This window comes from Oncorhynchus gorbuscha, linkage group LG23, assembly GCF_021184085.1.
Source record: "Oncorhynchus gorbuscha isolate QuinsamMale2020 ecotype Even-year linkage group LG23, OgorEven_v1.0, whole genome shotgun sequence".
NCBI lineage: Eukaryota > Metazoa > Chordata > Actinopteri > Salmoniformes > Salmonidae > Oncorhynchus > Oncorhynchus gorbuscha.
Genome location: NC_060195.1, coordinates 65,151,892 through 65,175,371, shown reverse-complemented (window position 1 = coordinate 65,175,371; position 23,480 = coordinate 65,151,892). Strand labels below are relative to the sequence as shown.

General features: G+C 40.7%; 1 protein-coding gene across 1 annotated transcript; it reads right to left on the bottom strand.

Annotated features, from left to right (window-relative positions):
- Positions 1-5,761: 5,761 nt before the first annotated feature.
- On the bottom strand, positions 5,762-22,956 carry LOC124011284. Its single transcript, XM_046324504.1, has 10 exons — positions 22,764-22,956; positions 16,662-16,940; positions 16,224-16,490; positions 12,855-13,121; positions 12,641-12,721; positions 12,303-12,329; positions 12,133-12,189; positions 9,651-9,725; positions 6,340-6,398; positions 5,762-6,047 (listed from the first exon to the last, which is right to left on the bottom strand). Exons 1-9 carry the CDS (start codon positions 22,828-22,830, stop codon positions 6,361-6,363), a joined length of 1,158 nt encoding a protein of 385 aa, XP_046180460.1. The 5' UTR covers positions 22,831-22,956; the 3' UTR covers positions 5,762-6,047; positions 6,340-6,360.
- Positions 22,957-23,480: the final 524 nt, after the last annotated feature.

The following is a 23,480-nucleotide window of genomic DNA, read 5'->3' as shown; positions in this document are numbered from 1 at the left end:
ATCGTTTACCTTTGATCTTCGGATGTTTTCACTCACCAGACTCCTAGTTACACAACAAATGTTCCTTTTGTTCCATAACATTATTTTTATATCCAAAATACCTCCGTTTGTTTGGCGCATTATGTTCAGAAATCCACAGGAAAGAGCGGTCACGACAACGCAGACAAATTCCAAATAGTTTCCATAATGTCCACAGAAATATGTCAAACATTTTTTATAATCAATCCTCAGGTTGTTTTTAAAATATATAATCAATAATATATCAACCGCAAATTTCTTTCACAGTAGGCGAGGGAAAAGCAATAGCTGTCCAAACTATGTTGCGCAAGCAAAACTCATGTGACCACTTGACGCAATGTTATCTTTCTGGCTCATTTTTCAAAATAAAAGCCTGAAACTATGTCTGAAGACTGTTGACACCTTGAGGAAGCGATAGAAAGGGAATCTGGTTGATATCCCTTTAAATTGAGCAAAGGGCGCCTATGGAATATGGAGTTGGAATATGGAATACCTAGGATAGGATAAGTAATCCCTCTCACCCCTCCCTTTAAGATTTAGATGCACTATTGTAAAGTGACTGTTCCACTCGATGTCATAAGGTGAATGCACCAATTTGTAAGTCGCTCTGGATAAGAGCGTCTGCTAAATGACTTAAATGTAAATGTAAATGATATCCCTTTAAATGGAGGAAAGGCATGCAATGGAACAGGGAGCTTTCAAAATAGAAGGCACTTCCTCTTTGGATTTTCCTCAGGTTTTCATCTGCAATATCAGTTCTGTTATACTCACAGACAATATTTTGACAGTTTTGGAAACTTTAGTGTTTTCTATATCTAATTATATGCATATTCTAGTTTCTGGGCCTGAGAAATAGGTAGTTTCATTTGGGTACATTTTTCATCCAAACATCAAAATACTGCCCCTACACTCAACAGGTTAACACTTTTTGGTTACTACATGATTCCATGTGTTATTTCATAGTTTTGATGTCTTCACTATTATTTTACAATGTAGAAAATAGTAAAAATAAAGAAACCCTGAATGAGTAGATGTGTCCAAACTTTTGACTGATACTGTACATTTTTGCCCTCTTGTTGTATGGTTCAACATTTTATTATAATTCACATTATTCAAAGCAAAAAAAAGATAGTTGCAGAGCCTAAACATGACAGCACATTACATACATGATAACAATATGATACAGAATGACCCAAAAGAGAGAGAAAAGATGAGTTTACGGAAGAGAAAAAACCTTCCTGTACAGAATCTAAATATTTGTCCAACAAACTAATTTCAACAAGTGCTTTTCAACTGGTTTCTTCTGGTACAGAGACTGTAGCTGTACTGGTCTTTGTTGGTACAGAGGATGTACCTATAGTTCTCTAGGAAGTAGACAGATCAGTTTAACATTTCTCACATATTTTCAAATCCAAGATGGAATCCCAGATTCTGTAACAAAAAGTATTAAAGATGTGGGCGTTAACAAGCAAGAAGATGGAAAGATAATGGTGGAGAACCGTCAAGAGGAGTTAATTTCATATAGAGGGAGGGGATTCTATATGAGAACTATAAGGCCAAAAGGAGTTGTTCATGTACATACAAGGTGGTGCTATGTAAAGACGGGAAAGTCTTTAAAGTCAGAACTCTGTGATTAGAGAATGTAGTCTTTCCGTGGAAGGGCTCAGCTTTAATACAATGTAGCAAAGTATACTTTGAATTCACAAGTTCCTGTAAGAGTGTTATATTTCTGAGTCAATATTCCACCACATTCTGCACCTGAACAAGGCCCACTGTTCCCCGGTAGGCCGTCATTGTAAATAAGAATTTGTTCTTAATTGACTTGCATTGTTATAAAAAGGTTACATAAAAACAGTACAATACTGTTCAATTATTCAACCTTTTGATGTCCAAGTGTCTCTCCGTGTTAAAATGATTTTCAACTTTTCGGTATTTACGACCATCATAAACCCCTGTCTGTGTGAGAGACCTACCCACCCCCAGGGCAGTGATGACAAAATGTACTGTCCTTACTGATTGAATGTCTATGAACGCCAATACAAGTGGTCAAACTAAATAGGGTAGGGTCACCAGCTGCAATTAAAATGGCAGTACCAGCTCTGACATGAAGACTGATTTTTGAAAATGTTTGTATTTTTTATTTTAATTTTATGTCATCTAATATTAACATAATCAGTATTGATGATCAGGCCCATTTACATTTGAGTCCTTTAGCAGACACTCCTATCCAGAGAAATGAGGGTTAAGTGCCTAGCTCTAGGGCACAGAGATTATTTTTTTAACCTAGTTGGCTCAGGGATTCGAACAAACGACCTCTCGGATACTGGCCCAGTGCTCTTAACAGCTAGGATACCTACCAACCTGGCCTATCATTACCACTCACCTGAGCCAAACACCTGTCTAACTGGCTCACTGACTTCCCCACTAACAACTATCAGCTTGCAGGTGAACTTGTAACTGCTGGTTGACTTGCCAGTGTCACTCTTAAGAGACAATCAGCTGTTTGTCAAAGTCCTCCCATGCCCCCTCTCCCACTTTCAAGCTGTGACGGGTTCAGCATCAGTGGTGTCGCCTTCACAGGTCAGAATGCAGAAGGTGTTGTTGGAGTTACATACAGGAAGTGATTGTGGGTTTAAGGACTGCCTCTGTAAATCCAGGAGAGAAAGACAGAGACAAAGCAGGAAAAATGCTTGTGAGGGACTGCATAATGTGCTATTTAATATAGGGGCACAGACTTGACAACACTGCAAGAACTGGAACAAACATGTGAGCACATACACATCATGTATACACTATATTGCTTTCACCAATCAGGTTTGAATATTTTTTTAATCATTGTCAGAGGTCATTACAATAAAATCCCATATAGAACACAACTACTTTCATTGAAAAATATAAATATCACAATTCAAAGTATTGGCAGTACATGCAGGCTAGAATTCAATTGTTGCAGATAAAATATATTTCACACACTGCACTTTCAAGTGCATTTGTTTTTCACAGCAGCATGTCTCAGGAGTTGACACTTGATTTAGGAATCGTCAGTCCTGTGGTGTGATCCGTTTGGCAAGAAGTACTTCCAGTACATGCAACGAGACTGATCGATGTCTAGTTTTAACTAGTCCTTTCCCTAACTCAGTATTCGCAGATCTTCAGGTTTCAGATAGGGATATGCATGTTGATGGCTCAAGCCCAGCCCTATACAGACCTTCCTCACCAATCAAGTTTGTAAAAAATACATTCTTAAGACAAAAGTGCTGAAACAGAATTGGTGTTCAGATGCATTCAGTTAACACATCACTACAGCGTGAAACCTGGAGTTTAAACAGAGATATATACAATGATTGTACAGTTAGATGTTTTTGCATGTGCCAGGACTCCATTATAGAACAGTGCAGTCCTAAAATAAAGCAATGTGGTTGGTCTTAATTCATAACTTCTCCTGTGACATAATTACCTGAGACATACCAGTAACAAAACTAAAACCTAGGATATACCAGGTTAGTGGTCTTGCCAAACAAATGTTCTTACCTATCTGGTGGCAACTAGTGTACACTGCTGTTTCCCCTTACTTCGGTCCGTCACAGATTGATGTCATTTGAGAAAGGTTATTAAAATCCAGGTGACAATGTATATTGTGAAAACAGATATACCAGAGGGTAATTTGAAGGAATTGGATGAAGACAACCACGGTTTGTCAAATTAAAAATTAAAAAGGTATTAAAATAAATACACATGCACCGTTGTTGGTAATACAACATCTCAGTACTGCACAGCTCTCTCTTAGTAATACAATACAACATCTCAGTACTGCACAGCTCTCTCTTAGTAATACAATACAACATCTCAGTACTGCAGAGCTCTCTCTTAGTAATACAATACAACATCTCAGTACTGCACAGCTCTCTCTTAGTAATACAATACAACATCTCAGTACTGCAGAGCTCTCTCTTACTAATACAATACAACATCTCAGTACTGCAGAGCTCTCTCCCCCTTTACAAGGCAGATGAGGACGAGCTCTACCTCTCAGGCCTGGTTCCTCTCTCAACCAACACTATAATTTTCCTATTTTGGGGCTGGCATAAACTACTCTGAGAAAGAAAACAACCTGTACAAATTCCTTGACATAAATCAAGTGAAGGCTTTAAGAATTCTGAAATGATTTAAGACATTTAAAAAAAGGTATCATACAATAAAGTGATAGATACTATGTCTTCAAACAACCTGTACATTATTGATGCCTTGTAAAGACGAGGCAATAACAGTGAGAAAGGGTAAGCATCCAAAAAGTTATTTACCTCACAAAGTATAAGAATCTCGTTTTTGTCCATCATCAAAATGTTCTGAGATACAGTACTTCAGAAACATGAGGGCAATATTTGTAAGTTCATGAAGCACACTGTTCATCACATTATACAGTGAGCTCCATAAGTGTTGGAAGAGTGACACTTTTTTGGTTGTTTTGGCTCTGTACTCCAGCACTTTGGATTTGAAATGATACAATGACTGAGGTTATATGCAACAGTGGGACGCTAGCGTCCCCATCTCGACAACGTCCGGTGAAATTGCAGAGCACCAAATTCGAATTACTATAAATATTTAACTTTCATGAAATCACAAGTGCAATACATCAAAATAAAGCTCAACTTGTTAATCCAGCCATCGTGTCAGATTTCAAAAATACTTTACCGCAAAAGCAAACCATGCAATTATCTGAGGACAGCTCTCAGCACACAAAACATTACAAACAGTTAGCAGCCAAGTAGATTAGTCAGGAAAGTCAGAAATAGCAATAAAATGAATCACTTACCTTTGTTTATCTTCATATGGCTGCACTCACAAGACTCCCAGTTACACAAATGTTTGTTTTGTTCGATGAAGTCCCTCTTTATATCCAAAAACCTCCATTTTGTTGGCGCGTTTTGTTCAGTAATCCAATAGCTCAAATGCGGTCAGAACGGGCAGACGAAAATTCCAAATAGTATCCGTAAAGTTCTTAGAAACATGTCAAACGATGTTTATAATCAATCCTCAGGTTGTTTTTAGCCTAAATTGATAATATTTCAACCCGAACAATAGCGTCGTCAATATAAATGAAAAACAAGGCGCACTCTCGGTCGTGCGCAGTAACGAGCTCTGGAGACATCTCACTATCCACTGACACAGTGGTCATTCTCCCTAAGTTTTCATAATAAAAGCCTGAAACAATGTCTAAAGCCTGTTCACAACTAGTGGAAGCCATAGGGACCGGAATCTGAGTCCTATCCCTTTAAATGGTGGATAGGCTTTCAATGGAAAAAGAACCATTTCAAAATAATGGATTTTCCTCAGGTTTTCACCTGCCATATCAGTTATGTTATACTCAGACATTATTTTAACAGTTTTGAGTGTTTTCTATCCAAATCTACCAATTATATGCATATCCTAGCTTCTGGGCCTGCATAGCAGGTAGTTTACTTTGGGCTCGCTTTTCATCCAAAATTCCAAATGCTGCCCCCGACCCTAAAAAAATTAGTGCAGACTGTCAGCTTTAATTTGAGGGTATTCTCATCCATATTGGGTTAAAGCTGACAGTCTGCAATATAACATTTATAGCCATCATTTCAAATCCAAAAGGGAAAGGGGGATAGCTAGTCACTGAATGCCTTCAACTGAAATGAGTCTTCAGCATTTAACCCAACCCCTCTGAATCAGAGGTGCGGGGGCTGCCTTAATCGACATCCAAGTATGTGGCGCCCGGGAACAGTGCTGGAGTACAGAGCCAAAACATCAAAAGGATATCATTGTGCCAATACGTTGTAGCTCACTATACTTCATCTGACTGCATGGAAGTTCCTATGTGCAATATTTGCTTGTTGTTTTCCTTCATTTTAAATGTACATTTCATTAAAAACATCTCCAACAGTTCAAACATGTTTCTCTCTTCTTGGTCGTTTGTCTCAATGTAACAGATATGGAGTCATGTACTGAGAGCCTTCAAACCCCATGTTTCTGCTCCTCAGTTACCCCACCAGGAAGACCACCAGCTGGAAGGAAGCAACAGAGGAAAGAGCTCATGAGACAAAACATTACTAATGACTAGGGCCAGGAGTAGTTCCTGGTCAGGTCACATGGTCTGGAAAAACTATTGTTCTTATGTTATAAATGCAACTTTCCTTTAAGAATACCAGCAACAATCAGACTTGTTCTTTGTTTTGTTCATTGGATCCAAATTAAAATACCACATGTTGATAATCCCTAACTTAACAACAATGTGAACACTTCCTAATGATTTCTTAATAAATGTAGTGGTTGGAGTCTTTCTCAGACTCTACTTACCATCCTAAAACACTGGATTCTTTATTGGTGGTCTTTCGACTCCATCATCAGGTTGGCTTCTGGCAAGAAAACACACAAACAGAAGAGTTGGACTTAATCATACTCAAGCGCACACATGCAGGTAAGCACGCAAATGCATACACACACATCCCTGCTCTCCTTCACACCCTCATAAGCTACAACAATTAAACAGTACAGGGATTTCATAGTTGGTCTTTTCTGGTCCACAAACTTGCTCTGACAATCCTCAAGGTAAACAACATAGTAGATGTCTTACCTCATGTTGTGATTCATGTAATTTTGCCACAAGAAAGCACGGGATGTTGTAGAGAAGCCACATGATGACTGGTAGCCCAAGAGGCGCTCATTAAAACAGCACAAAAAAAACAATCTAGTAAGGAGCATGGGAAGTATCGGCACTCAGCGCGAATAAAGGATATCGGAATGGCGTCAGGGCTCACCTCAGAGCAAAACCAATAGGCTAAATTGTTCATATGTATAAGCCTACCATTAAATAACGCAAAGCTGTACAGTGTATTCGGAAAGAATTCAGACCACTGGATTTTTTCACAGTTTGCTACTTACATCCTTATTCGAAAATATATTTAAATAGTTTCCCCCCTTCATCAATCTACACACAACTCCTCAATGACAATGCAAAAAAAGTTGAAAAACTGAAAAAAAAACAAATCACATTTGTATAAGTATTCAGACCCTTGACTCAGTACTTTGTTGAAGTACCTTTGGCAGCGATTACAGCCTCCAGTCTTCTTGGGTATGACACTACAAGCTTGGCACACCTGTATTTGGGGAGTTTCTCCCATTCTTCTCTGCAGATCATGTCAAGCTCAGTCAGGTTGGATGGGGAGCGTCGCTGCACAGCTATTTTCAGGTCTCTCCAGAGATGTTTGATCGGGTTCAAGCACAGGCCACTCAAGGACATTCAGAGACTTGTCCTGAAGCCACTCATGCATCGTCTTGGCTGTGTGCCCAAGTCAGGTCGTGAGTGCTCTGGAGCAGGTTTTCATCAAGGATCTCTCTGTACTTTGCTCCATTTATCTTTCCCTTGATCCTGAGAAGTCTCCCAGTCCCTGCCGCTGGAAAAACATCCCCACTGCATGATGCTGCCACCACCATTCTTTACCGTACGGATGATGGCAGCTTTCCTCCAGATGTGACACTTGGCAGTCAGACCAAAGAGTTCAATCTTGGTTTCATCAGACCAGAGAATCTTGTTTCTCATGGCCTGAGAGTCCTTTAGGTGCCTTTTGGCAAACTCCAAGCAGGCGTCATGTGCCTTTTACTTAGGAGTGGCTTCCGTCTGGCTACTCTACCATGTCAGTTAGGATCACCACTTTATTTTATGAATATGAAATGTCAGAATAATAGTATAGAATGATTTCAGCTTTGATTTCTTTCATCACATTCCCAGTGGGTCAGCAGTTTACATATACTCAATTCATATTTGGTAGCATTGCCTTTAAATTGTTTAACTTGGGTCAAGCGTTTCAGGTAGCCTTCCACAAGCTTCCCACAATAAGTTCGGTGAATTTGGGCCCATTCCTCCTGACAGTGCTGGTGTAACAGAGTCAGGTTTGTAGGCCTCCTTGCTCGCACACACTTTTTCAGTTCTGCCCACAAATGTTCTATAGGATTGAGGTCAGAGTTTGTGATGGCCACTCCAATTCCTTGACTTTGTTGTCCTTAAGCCATTTTCCACAACTTTGGAAGTATGCTTGGAGTCATTGTCCATTTGGAAGACCCATTTGCGACCAAGCTTTAACGTCCTGACGGATGTCTTGAGATGTTGCTTTATTGTTCTCCTCATGACACCATCTATTTTGTAAAATGCACCAGTCCCTCCTGCAGCAAAGCACCCCCACGACATGATGCTGCCACAGCCTGTGCTTCACGGTTGGGAAGGTGTTCTTCGGCTTGCAAGCCACCCCCCCTTTTCCCTCCAAACTTAACGATGGTCATTATGGCCAAACAGTTCCATTTTTGTTTCATCAAACCAGAGGGCATTTCTCCAAAAAAGTACGATCTTTGTCCCCATGTGCAGTTGAAAACCGTAGTCTGGCTTTTTTTATGGCGGTTTCAGAGCAGTGGCTTCTTCCTTGCTGAGCGGCCTTTCAGGTCATATCGATATAGGACTAGTTTTCATCTCTAGGAGACAGAACACGTCTCCTTCCTGAGCGGTGTGACTGCTGCGTGGTCCCATGGTGTTTAGAACTGCGTACTATTGTGTGTACAGATGAACGTGGTACCTACAGGCATTTGGAAATTGCTCCCAAGGATGAACCAGACTTGTAGAGGTCTACAATTGTTTTTCTGAGGTCTTGGCCGATTTCTTTTGATTTTCCCATGATGTCAAGCAAAGAGGCACTGAGTTTGAAGGTAGGCCTTGAAATACAGCCACAGGTACACCTCCAATTGACTCAAATTATGTCAGTTAGCCTATCAGAAGCTTCTAATGCCATGACATTTTCTGGAATTTTCCAAGCTGTTTAAAGGCACAGTCAACTTAGTGTATTTAAACTTCTGACCCACTGGAATTGTGGTACAGTGAATTATGAGTGAAATAATCTGTCTATAAACAATTGTTGGAAAAATTACATGTGTCATGCACAAAGTAGATGTCCTAACTGACTTGCCAAAACTATAGTTTGTAAACAAGAAATTTGTGGAGTGATTGAAAAATGAGTTAATGACTCCAACCTAAGTGTATGTAAACATCCGACTTCAACTGTATATAATGTGAATCACATTTTTATTTGGCGTACCCCAACGGCATTGCAGTACCCCCAACCCCAGTTTTGGAATACCTGTACTAGATAATGTGTCAAACTCATTCCACAGAGGGCCGAGTGTCTGGATTTTCACTCCTCCCTTGTACTTGATTACTAATTAGTGACCTTAATTCATCAAAGACCCCCCCCCTCAACTGGTTGTCTAGGTCTTAATTGAAAGGAAAAAAACAAAAACCTGCAGACACTCTATAATCATCTTTGCTTCCGAGAACTATTCCAGGGAGGGGTGGAACCACCATTTCTACACCTACTATATAAGACCTCTGCATCACCTACGGGTTGTCGTTGACCAGCTCCATTATTGCTATAACTAATTGATATTAAAGTGTGATTGTTTGAAGAAATTGAAAGTCTCTTCTCCCTTGATTACTTAACACTACTAAGCACTTCATGGAATGAGTTTGACACTCCTGTTCTAGATTAACCCTCTATACTTCTGTTACAGGAATCAAATCATCCAGGACAAATATGGTTTGAGGGTACTGTAAGTCTCATACACACCTTCATTCCCCGGCCCCTTTCCAGCTTTGTCTGCGCCATCTTCCCCCGTTTCGGTGTTGGGCGTTAACGGAACCCCTGCAGAATCACACAGAAGGAAAACAAACTTCAGCCTCTCTCCTACTGTATCAAATTCTACAATGCGTAACTTTTTGGGCGACCCAAACATATTCACATAGAAATGTGAGTTATCGATCTTTCATTCCCATTGAAAGCATAGGCTTCCCATAAGAAGCGGTGGATCTGTTCTGTGTGTGCTATTTCTACACTTCCAGTTACGGTTTTGTACACCAGCTTCAAACAGCCGAATATACAATATTTCTGGTTATGGAAAATGTATTTCACAGTGGTTTAAATGGTACAATGATTCTCTACATAATGACTGCTTGTCTTTTCACATAAACTGAAATGGGGGTAAACTATTTAAATTGTTTCAACCAGGAAATGGAGGAGCGATTTCCATTTAGTCAATCTTTAAAGAAATTACTTCTGTTTATACAGTCTTAAATTAACTGGATGACTTGCCTTGTTCTGGCTGAAGATGCAGTAGATGGTATAGAGTACAGTATATACATATGAGATGAGTAATGTAGGGTATGTAAAAAATTATATAAAGTGGCATTGTTTAAAGTGACTAGTGATACATTTATTACATCCAATTTTTAATTATTAAAGTGGCTAGAGATTTGAGTCAGTATGTTGGCAGCAGCCACTCAATGTTAGTGATGGCTGTTTAACATTCTGATGGCCTTGAGATAGAAGCTGTTTTTCAGTCTCTCGGTCCCAGCTTTGATGCACCTGGACTGCCCTCGCCTTCTGGATGATAGTGGGGTGAACAGGCAGTGGCTCGGGTGGTTGTTTTCCTTGATGATCTTTTTGGCATCGGGTGGTGTAGGTGTTGTGGAGGGCAGGTAGTTTGCCCCCGGTGATGCGTTGTGCAGACATCACTACACTCTGGAGAGCCTTACGGTTGTGGGCGGAGCAGTTGCCGTACCAGGCGGTGATACAGCCCGACAGGATGCTCTCGATTGTGCATCTGTAAAAGTTTGTGAGTGTTTTTGGTGACAAGACAAATTTCTTCAGTCTCCTGAGGTTGAAGAGGTGCTGTTGTGCCTTCTTCGCCACGCTGTCTCTGTGGGTGGACCATTTCAGTTCTTCTGTGATGTGTACGCCGTGGAACTTAAAACTTTCCACCTTCTCCACTCCTGTCCCATCAATGTGTAGAGAGGAAAAAACAAACAAAACACTGCATAATATCCTAAGAACGAGGCGACCGTCTCTGTCGGCGCCATATTCTTGATATGGCCATATCCTTTAGGCTACTACCTGGGAGCTGTGTGGGAGAGCCACGCAGATCAGCTCAATCAGATCGCACAAATGAAAGATGTCAATTCTGCCAATGAAAGGATTGCATGAAATATTCTACAAGCATGCTGATGATTGGACAAAACAAATCACCGTCAAAAGCTTGAGGATCACCATTCGCAAAGATGTTTTTTACATAAAACAGTCTGCCGGTCAACTTTAGTCCATTTTAGCAGTGAATGTAACAAATTAAAGGCCTATTATTATTATTTTGAGAAATGCAATGTGAAAAGTAATGTACAAATTGCTTATAATAACAGTTAATGCTCCGTATCTTCTCCTTTACGGTCCTCAACATTGGTTTACAGCAAAGTGAGTAGAAGTTTGGATGCATTTCCCCTTTCAGTTGCATAAGGTTATGACTAGATTACTGCTGTGCACTCGCACTCGCACTCTTCTATTTATTTCTGCAAGTACCTGTACTTCACTTTAATATAAATATTTTTTTTTTACAATCCTAAAGAAAATAATGGTCTTTTTACTCTATACATTTTCCATGAAACCCCAAATGACTTGTTACCTTTCGAATGCTCAGGCATGACAACAATATGGTCCAATCCACACACCTATCAATATAATGTGTCGTCATTCCTACTGCCTCTGATCTGGCGGACTCACTAAACACAAATAGTGCATTTGTAAATGATGCCTGGGTATTGGAGTGTGCCTGTCTGTCCGTAAAAAATAAACAGGAAAACTGTGCCGCCTGATTTGCTTTATATAAAGGAATTATGTATAAAATTCTCTTTTACTTTGTACTTTTACTCAAGTATGACAATTTAGTATTTTTTCCACCACTGTACTTAAATGCATTTAAAACAAGATACTTTTAGTCAAGTACTATTTTACTGAGTGACTCACTTTTACTTGAATCATTTTCTATTATGGCATCTTTACTTTTACTCAAGTATGACAATTGAGTATTTTTCCACCAATACACACACACACAAACATCAGTGTGTAAAGGGCCCTAATTTTTTATTAAAACAGGTTTCTGGATATCTGTGATGGGACAAAAACAACATTACTGTCCTGTGCTGGGTCCTGTTTGTTTTACTTTGGGGACCCTGTCAGCAGGTTGAATATAGATCAGAGTCTAGTTAAGGTAAGTAACACTTACCACACATTCCACCACAATACTTTCTCAAAAAGTCAATCCAGGTGTCTTGGGGATATTCTGAAATGAATAAGAGAGACTCAAACGTAAGACATTATTAAGACTGACATTCAAATGTAATTCACATTGTGTAACATTTTGGAGAAGCAGTGAGTATGAAGAGTTGAACCTACCTTTTTTCTTCTTCCACACCAACCAAACTGGGGATTAAAAATACAAATATTTTATAACTTCTTAAAGTAAAAGTCTGCCTTAATATTCTAGCAGCTACTTATTATGACTTCACCAACAATTACAAGCTTAAGCTGCAATTAGAAGCCATCTTTCCTGAGAGCACCAATAAACAACCGGCACACAGTACCTGCACATCTGAACACTACTGTAAATACAGGTAGAACAGGTATCCCCTTCAGAGGGCACAGCTCACTGTTGTTGCTGCTGTTATGTCAATCTGTGATTCACAACTATGTACATGTGCAGTGATCTGTTACTATAGATGTGCTGTTCTTACCTGTTATGACGGCAACAAGCGCTACAATGGCTATAATGACGACAACACCAACAATCCCACCACCACCGACTTCAGAAGGCTCTGAAATAAAAATACATTTTGTATTGATACTTTAACGGGAGTTTCAGGTTTTCAACATAGTATTGTAGACCATAATGAATGCTGCACTAGCAGTGTTACTAACATATCAACACAATTATAAGTGTCCACTCACCTGGACCAAACACCGATCCAACTGGATCACTGACTTCCTCTTCTCCAGCAGAGTTCTTCAGCTTGCAGATGTACTTGTAACTGTTGGTTGATTTGCCAGTGTCGCTCTTAGAGACAATCAGCTGTTTTCCTATGACCTCCCACGCCCCCTCCCCCACTTTCCAGCTGTAGGTGACGGATTCAGCATCAGTGGTGTCGCCTTCACAGGTCAGAGTGCAGATGTTGTCTGTGCTGCAGGTATAAGTGATTGTGGGTTTAGGGACTGCCTCTAAATCCAGGAGAAAGAAAGACAAAGCAGGGAAAAATGCTTGTGAGGCACTGCATCATCTTCTATTTAAAATAGGCACACACACAGAAACACTTACTGATAACAATGTATACATTTGAAGTCGGAAGTTTACATACACCATGGCCAAATACAGTCGAGGCCAAAAGTTTTGAGAATGATAAATATTCATTTTCACAAAGTCTGCTGCCTCAGTTTGTATGATGGCAATTTGCATATACTCCAGAATGATATGAAGAGTGATCAGATGAATTTCAATTAATTGCAAAGTTTTTGCCATGCAAATGAACTGAATCCCCCAAAAACATTTCCACTGCATTTCTGCAGAAGGCTTCAGGGTGCCCAAGAAAGTCCAGCAAGCACCAGGACCGTCTCCTAAAGCTGATTCAGCTGCGGGATCGGGGCCACCAACAGTACAGAGCTTGCTCAGATATGGCAGCAGGCAGGTGTGAGTGCATCTGCACACACAGTGAGGCGAAGACTTCTGGAGGATGGCCTGATGTCAACAAGGGCAGCGAAGAAGCCACTTCTCTACAGAAAAAAACATCAGGGTCAGACTGATATTCTGCAAAAGGTACAGGGATTGGACTGCTGAGGACTGGAGTAAAGTCATTTTCTCTGATGAATCCCCTATCCGATTGTTTGGGGCATCCGGAAAAAAGCTTGTCCGGAGAAGACAAGGTGAGCGCTACCATCAGTCCTGTGTTATGCCAACAGTAAAGCATCCTTCGACCTTTCATGTGTGGGGTTGCTTCTTAGCCAAGGGAGTGGGCTCAGTCATAATTCTGCCTAAGAACACAGCCATGAATAAAGACTGGTACCAACACATCCTCCGAGAGCAACTTCTCCCAACCCTCCAGGAACAGTTTGGTGACGAACAATGCCTTTCTTTTTCCAGCATGATGGAGCACAATGCCATAAGGCAAAAGTGATAACTAAGAGCCACGGGAACAAAACATATTTTGGGTGTATGGCCAGGAAACTCCCCAGACCTTCATCCCATTGAGAAGTAGTGGTCAATCCTCAAGAGGCAGGTGTACAAACAAATACCCACATATTCTGACAAACTCCAAGCATTGTTTTTGCAAGAATGGGCTGCCATCAGTCAGGATGTGGCCCAGATGTTAATTGACAGCATGCCAGGGCGGATTGCAGAGGTCTTGAAAAAGAAGGGTCAACACCGCAAATATTGACTCTTTGCATCAACTTCATGTAATTGTCAATAAAAGCCTTTGACACTTATGAAATGCTTGTAATTATACTTCAGTATTCTATAGTAACATCTGACAAAAATATCTAAAGACACTGAAGCAGCAAACTTTGTGGGAATGAATATTTGTGCCATTCTCAAAACTTTTGGCAATGACTGTACATTTATACTCAGATTTTCCCAATTCCTGACATTTAATCCTAGTAATAATTCCCTGTTTTAGGATCACCACTTTATTTTAAGAATGTGAAAGTCTGAATAAATAGTAGAGAGAATGATGCATTTCAGCTTTTATTTTCACATTCCCAGTGGGTCAGGAGTTTAAACACTCAATTAGTATTTGGTAGCATTCCCTTTAAATTGTTTAACTTGGGTCAAACGTTTCGGTTAGCCTTCCACAAGCTTCCCACAATAAGTTGGGTGAATATTGGCCTATTCCTCCTGACAGAGCTGGTGGACCGAGTCAGGTTTGTAGACCTCCTTGCTCGCCTTTTCAGTTTTTTCAGTTGTGTCAACAAATGTTCTATAGGATTGAGGTCAGGGCTTTGTGATGGCCACTCCAATACCGTGACTTTGTTGTCCTTAAGCCATTTTTCCACAATTTTGGAAGTATGCTTGGGGTCATTGTCCATCTGGAAGACAAATTTGCGACCAAGCTTTAACTTCCTGACTGATGTCTTGAGATGTTGCTTCAACATATCCACATCATTTTCCTCCTCATGATGCCATCTATTTTGTGAAGTGCACCAGTCCCCCCCACAACACGATGCTGCCACCCCTGTGCTTCACGGCTGAGAGGGTGTTCTTCGGCTTTCAAGCCTCCCCCTTTTTCCTCCAAACATAACGATGGGCATTATGGCAAAACAGTTCCATTTTGGTTTCATCAGACCAGAGGACAGTTCTCCAAAAAATACGATCTTAGTCCCCATGTGCAGTTGCAAACCGTAGTCTGGCTTTTTATGGCGGTTTTGGAGCAGTGGCTTCTTCCTTGCAGAGCAGTCTTCCAGGTTATGTCAACACAGGACTCGTTTTACTGTGGATACATATACTTTTATACCCGTTTCCTCCAGCATCTGCACACGGTCCTTTGCTGTTGTCCTGGGATTGTTTGGCACTTTTCACACCAAAGTACGTTCATCTCGAGGTGACAGAACACGTCTCCTTCCTGAGCGTTATGACGGATGCGTGGTCCCATGGTTTTTGTAACTGCGTACTATTGTTTGTACAGATGAACGTGTACCATCAGACATTTGGAAATTGCTCCCAAGGATGAACCAGATGTGGAGGTCTACAGTTTTTTTTCCTGAGGTCTTGGCTGATTGCTTTTGATTTTCCCATATTGTCAAGCGAAGAGGCACTGAGGTTGAAGGTAGGCCTTGAAATACATCCACAGGTGCACCTCCAATTGACTCAAATGATGTCAATTAGCCCATCAGAAGCTTCTAAAGCCATTAAATAATTTTCTGGAATTTTCCAAGGTGTTTAAAAGCAGTCAACTTAGTGCATTTATACTTCTGACCCACTGGAATTGTGATACAGTGAATAATAAGTGAAATAATCTGTTTTGTAAACAATTGTTGGAAAAATTACTTGTGTCTGGCACGAAGTAGATGTCCTCACCGACTTGCCAAAACTATAGTTTGTGAACAATACATTTGTGGAGTGGTTGAAAAACGAGTTAACGACTCCAACCTAAGTGTATGTAAACTTCTGACTTCAACTGTATGTCCTCAAGCACTTTGCTGTTGAACTCCACAGAATAAACCCCAAAGTGTGTTTTCAACATAGAACATTTTGAATGCTGCACTACAACACTAGCAGTGTTACTAACATATCAATATATAAGACTGTAACACACTTGAGTGTCCACTCACTTTGACCAAACCCTTGTCCAATTGGATCACTGACTTCTTCACTAACAGGGTTTTTCATTTTGCAGATGTACTTGTAACTGTTGGTTGATTTGCCAGTGTCACTCTTATTGACATTAATCTGTTTGTCTAAGTCCTGCCATGCCCCCTCTCCCACTTTCCAGCTGTAGGTGACTGGTTCAGCATCAGTGGTGTTGCCATCACAGGTCAGAGTGCAGGAGGTTTTGTCTGGGTTACAGGAAGAAGTGATTGTGGGTTTGGGGACTGCCTCTGTAAATGGAGGAAAGAAACAGGAATCATTTGGGGAAAAGCTTGTGAGGCACTGCAATACATAACCTGCTGTTTCTACACAACCACACACAGGTATATACACACAGATATGTACACAACCACACACAGGTATATACACACAGATATGTACACAAACACAGAAGCACTTACTGATAACAGACAGTGTATATGTCTGGTCAAGCAGTTTGCTGTTAAACTCCACAGAATAAACTCCACTGTCTGTTTTCTTCAATCCACTGATTCTCAGCTCTCCAGTAGTCTGGTCCAGGGTTGTACGCTCTTTGAAGGCACCATAGATGTCCAGACCACCAAAATCCTTGTCCCAGTCTGCCACCTTGTTCTTCCCATGCTTCCATAGGATGCTTGTGATGGGGTCAGACACTGTGGACTTGTCCGGCGTCAACACGAGCTCACCTCCCACTTTATGATCTGGAAAAGCAGACATTTCATACATGTATCAGAGTATCAATGTATCCAGGGTAACAAATTATGGTGAGGGTATAAATATGTAGTCCTAACCCTATTGGCATTGAACTGACATTATTATCAACCTTTACTGTTTATATCTAGAATTCTGCTTGCTGGGTGTATCTGGTCTATGTAGTCTGAACACCGTGACTAGTATGTCCCCCCCCACCCCCCACCACCACCACCACCACCACCACCACCGGAGCAGAAATGTATCTAGACCACACTACAGATTAAAGTCTTTGTCTACACCCTGTCCACTATCACATCACTAGCTAGGTTTTCCATCCAATCTGCGACAGATTTTCATGCAAATATTCTAAAATCTGCAAAAAAAACTATATGCAGATTTTCCCTCCAGAGAGATGTTTCAATCAAACAGACTTTTTGCAGACAAACGGCTGTGTGTGATGACATAGTGTACATAAAAATTACTTCTGCCGTTAAAATGAATACAAGTTTAAATGGGTTTCCATTGAATTTTACACTACTGATGGTTTGTCAAAAACACTGTGGCATTATATTGCAACTGTTCCCAATCTGGTTTTGACACATGCGCTCTAGCCAACAGCTACAGTGGGGGTAAACTATCTACATTATGACATTATTATCGATAAGCGTGATATTTTTAAATTGTCAAATGGCAGCAAAGCATCGATCATCATGTCACTAGAATAAGACCCTCAATATCTATTGGAAAGGAGCATCAAGCTCATCACCTTGTGAAGTTCATCATTTATTGAATCTGTAGCCTGATCAACTACATGTTTTCCCGAGTCAGTGGGAGTAACGGAACACCCAGCATATCATCGTGTGACTCCAAGTTTACTTCGATATGGTTTTTATATCAATATTTGCATATAAAAGCAGTTACACAGACATTTCGCACAAAATTCATTTTACAGACACAAAAAGAGCCCACCTTGTATTTTGTTTTGTCGACATTTGGAAAGTTTCCCGAATATTTTTCTGTTTCCATCAGGCCTGTAATCACACTTTACTCGCATTAAAAAGGTTGGATGGAAACCTGGTTAGAGGCTAGGTTACCATCCAACAGGCGACAGATTTTAATGCAAATATTCAAAAATCCACAAAGAAAATGTGCACATTTTCCAACCAGCGGTGTGTTTCCACCCAATGTACTTGTTGCAGATACAAATCAGTGCGTGAGGATTTTGGATTGGAGTTGTTTAATACGAGTCTGGAAGGAGAGTTCACAGTCTAGCCAGACACCTGGTTATTTATAGTTGTCCATATATTCTAGGTCAGAACCGTCCAGGTTGATGATGCTAATCAGGTGGGCGGGTGAAGGCAGTGATCGGTTGGAAAGCATGCATTTGGTTTTACTAGCGTTTAAGAGCAGTTGGAGGCCACGGAAGGAGTATTGTATGGCATTGAAGCTCGTTTGGAGGTTAGTTAACACAGTGTCCAAGGAAGGGACAGAAGTATACAAAATGGTGTCGTCTGCGTAGAGGTGGATCAGGAAATCACCCACATCAAGAGCAACATCATTGAGATGTATGTGTGTGTGTGTATATATATATATACACATATATATATATATATACACACACAAGTAAAAACTAATGTAAAGTTAGAAATTGTGCTACTAATGCACCTGATGGCACAAACACATATCGTAAAAGTAATGATGTTTTTGTTTGGTTAGCTTTTGGAAATTGTATAAATAAAACATTTTCCTTCTTCAGAAATTCCAGCTAGGCAGGCTAACGCTAGTTAGCTAATTCATTTTCTAGCTATTATACAGTATATAGTATTAATTATATAGTTAATATAAGTAGACATGCAATCATAATTGACTGTACCGCATTTGAAGTACCCACAAGCTACCGGTGGCTGAAAACATAATCGCGGGACGAAGAAGTGACAAATTTCCGGACAAGGGCGGTTCTTTTTAAATTAATTCCTTCCTCCCTCACCCTGCAAGTGTAGATTCGTCAGACGTTATGATACGTCATCAGAAGTGTCCACTTAATTTGTGGGGAGTGGGTGCAGTGATCCCAATTTAGCAACTTTTTTTTTCAAACAGCACCTAGCAACAAATGAACTATTTTTAAAAATGTATTTGGAACTTTTAGCAACTTTTGAAAGGTGACTCAAACGCTAAAATGCACGCATTGTCCCTCTAAATGACACAAAAACGATTTTCTCTGTCACACACTCAGTCACAACACACGTGCCTGGCTGCAAAAGTGCGTTGTGAGTGACGGCAGCAGCAGGCACCCAGCTCGTGCACAGGCAGCAGCAGGCCAGCAGCAAATTGCAAATCATTGTTGGCTGACTGCAGCAGCAGTAATACGGCTTCGACGAGCCAAACCCAATGAATATACACTGCTCAAAAAAATAAAGGGAACACTTAAACAACACAATGTAACTCCCAAGTCAATCACACTTCTGTGAAATCAAACTGTCCACTTAGGAAGCAACACTGATTGACAAAATTTCACATGCTGTTGTGCAAATGGAATAGACAACAGGTGGAAATTATAGGCAATTAGCAAGACACCCAATAAAGGAGTGGTTCTGCAGGTGGTGACCACAGACCACTTCTCAGTTCCTATGCTTCCTGGCTGATGTTTTGGTCACTTTTGAATGCTGGCGGAGCTTTCACTCTAGCGGTAGCATGAGACGGAGTCTACAACCCACGCAAGTGGCTCAGGTAGTGCAGCTCATCCAGGATGGCACATCAATGCGAGCTGTGGCAAGAAGGTTTGCTGCGTCTGTCAGCGTAGTGTCCAGAGCATGGAGGCGCTACCAGGAGACAGGCCAGTACATCAGGAGACGTGGAGGAGGCCGTAGGAGGGCAAACCAGCAGCAGGACCACTACCTCTGCGCAAGGAGGAGCAGGAGGAGCACTGCCAGAGCCCTGCAAAATGACCTCCAGCAGGCCATAAATGTGCATGTGTCTGCTCAAACGGTCAGAAACAGATTCCACGAGGGTGGTATGAGGGACCGACGTCCACAGTGGGGGTTGTGCTTACAGCCCAACACCTTGCCAGAGAACACCAAGAGTGGCAAATTCGCCACTGGCGCCCTGTGCTCTTCACAGATGAAAGCAGGTTCACTGAGCACGTGACAGACGTGACAGAGTCTGGAGACGCCGTGGAAAACGTTCTGCTGCCTGCAACATCCTCCAGCATGACCAGTTTGGCGGTGGGTCAGTCATGGTGTGGGGTGGCATTTCTTTGGGGGGCCGCACAGCCCTCCATGTGCTCGCCAGAGGTAGCCTGACTGCCATTAGGTACCGAGATGGCCTTGGCCCTGGGTTCCTCCTAATGCAAGACATTGCTAGACCTCATGTGGCTAGAGTGTGTCAGCAGTTCCTGCAAGAGGAAGGCATTGATACTATGGACTGGCCCGCCCGTTCCCCAGACCTGAATCCAATTGAGCACATCTGGGACATCATGTCCATCCACCAACACCACATTGCACCACAGACTGTCCAGGAGTTGGCGGATGCTTTAGTCCAGGTCTGGGAGGAGATCCCTCAGGAGACCATCCGCCACCTCATCAGGAGCATGCCCAGGTGTTGTAGGGAGGTCATACAGGCACGTGGAGGACACACACACTACTGAGCCTCATTTAGACTTGTTTTAAGGGCATTACATCAAATTTGGATCAGCCTGTAGTGTGGTTTTCCACTTTAATTTTGAGTGTGACTCAAATCCAGACCTCAATGGGTTGATAAATTTGATTTCCATTGATAATTTGTGTGATTTTGTTGTCAGCACATTCAACTATGTAAAGAAAAAGTATTTAATAAGAATATTTCATTCATTCAGATCTAGGATGTGTTATTTTAGTGTTCCCTTTATTTTTTTGAGCAGTGTAGTTGGTCATGAATGTTTGATCTTGAACAGAACTTACAACATCAATCAACATGCCTCAATCAAAAATGTACAGCCAGAAGTAAAGAAAAGAGTGGGAGTCTGTACCTGAACAAATGACAAATCATATTTTTTGCGGGGATGGCCAGTCAATTTGAGCAACGTTTGTGTATTCTACGTAATGACGAAGTTTTACGTTACCACGTAATGACATCACAGCGTCATTTAGCAACAAATCAACCTGCCTCTAGCAATGTTAAAATGTGAACTCATAGCTGTCAAAGATTGTGTGACACTTTCATATTATGGTATTCCAGTAAAAGAAGAACTTACATATTTAGGCATAACCATTACAAAGGATCAGAAGTCTAGAGGCTTACTAAATTTTAACCCTCTTATTAAAAAAACCCAGAAGAAACTAAATCAATGGCTACAGAGGGACTTATCTTTAAAAGGTAGAGTCCTAATAACCAAGGCTGAAGGTATCTCTAGACTAACATATGGTGCTCTATCTTTATATCTTGACAGTAAAATAAGCAAGGAGATGCTTTTCAATTGTCTTTGGAGAAACCATACCCATTACATTAGGAAAACTGTTGTAATGAACACTTATGAGAATGGTGGACGGAATTTTCTGGACTTTACTACTTTAAATAATACTTTTAAGATCAATTGGATAAAACAATTCCTAAGAAGACCCACTTTATCTGGAATTTTATTCCTCATCATGTCTTCTCTACTTTTGGTGGCCTTAACTTCATGTTGTTTTGCAATTATAATATTGACAAAGTTCCAGTCAAACTTTCTGCTTTTCATCGGCAGGTTTTCTTGTCATGGTCCTTAATTTATAAACACAATTTTTCTCCACACAGATATTATATATGGAATAATCGGGATATATTTTATAAAAATACCTCTTTGTTTTTAGAATATTGGTTCCAAAATAATATCCTATTGGTGACCCAACTGGTAAATGCAGAGGGTCTTTTACTCAGTTATAAAGAATTCTTATCACTTTACACGGTCCCTGTAACACCTAAAGATTTTGCAATTGTTTTAGATGCCATTCCCTCAGGTGTTGCTATGTTATTCAGGAACGTGTCAAGACCTGACCCTCAGAGCCTACCTTCTATTGACCCTGTTGACTCATCAGTAGGAAAGATTTGTTTCTCTTTTGGTCCATTCAACAACAGAGCGATACGATCCTTGTTTCAGCAGGATGTTGTATCTATACCTTATGTCATGCCTTATTGGATCGGATTTATTGATAATATCTGTTGTAAAGAAGTTTGGATGTTGCCACACACTTACCTACTTGTTAACAAAATTAAGGAAGTTTCCTTTAAAATTATTCAGAAATATTATCCTGCCAACCACTATATGAAGAAGTTTAAGAAAAACATAAACTCAAACTGCTCCTTTGATAATGACCACCCAGAAACAGTGTTGGATCTTTTTTGGCATTGTATGCATGTAAGAAATCTGTGGCAAGACATCAGTATGTTTATAATTGAACACATTTCTGAAGATTGTACAGTATTGTGGAGATGTACTGTTTGGATTCTTTACATACAATAGAAATAAGCTGAAACATTTTTATGTAATTAATTTCATTATTCTTTTGGCCAAATTTCATATACACAAATGTAAATTTACAAACAGAAAACCACATTTTCGTACCCTACAAAAATTAAATGCTCTACTGAGAGGGTGTGTCTTAAGTATTCTATCGCTTCCTGAAGCCTGTGTGTGCGTAGTTGAACGAAATAAAGTGCGTTCCGACCTTATTTCTAATCGAAACCCAGCGACTACGTTTAAAATCTAACTTTCCATGTTGAAAATCAATATGAAGAGCGTGTTAATGCTGTTGTCCATCCATAATTTCGCTATACAAGTTTGATTTCAGAGTGCCATGTTTTTTTTCAGTGTGGCTTACCTCCGGAGACCACCGCTCCCGCCAGACAAAGCCAGAAACACAATCTGATGAGCGTTAGTTTAGGCATATGCGCTAGTTATCTAGCCTACTTCTGATCTTAATTTCCCAAGGCTGTGAAAGTGAAATGTGGTTTAGTTCTTCCCTCTGCATGCGTCGTGACCGCTTGGTTGAAAACAAAGTAATGTTTTCTTGTTCTGTGAATTTTATATAGCGGCTGGCAACCAACTTTAAAGTGCATTACCGCCACCAACTGGACTGGAGTGTGGACCAGAGACAGTGAAGGTCTAAATCCTACACAATAATCTCGTCTCCCTAAGGAAACGAAATACATAATTAAATACTACATCCCCTGAAGATTTCCCCAAAAGTTACCTTAATCCTATCGTATCAACCGCATTACTCCTCAAATCTAATAACAATCGCCCCCTTTCTCGCACATCTTTCTGGCATTGAAATGGAACATCTTCCACTGTCTCCATGTCCTTCTGACATTGATTACACCTCACAGTCGGATGTTTCCCCACCACTTTCAATGTACTATTTAGCCTTGTGTATCTTGTGTCTCAGCCTTGTGACTAAACGTTCCTCCCTTCTCTCTCAGCCTCTCACCCTGAGGACCTCCCTACCCCCACTTTTTCCTGGATCTTATTCTGGTGTCTTCCCTTTCTCTCCCTGTTCCTCATCTCTTGCCACTTATTTTTAATCACTGTTCTTATT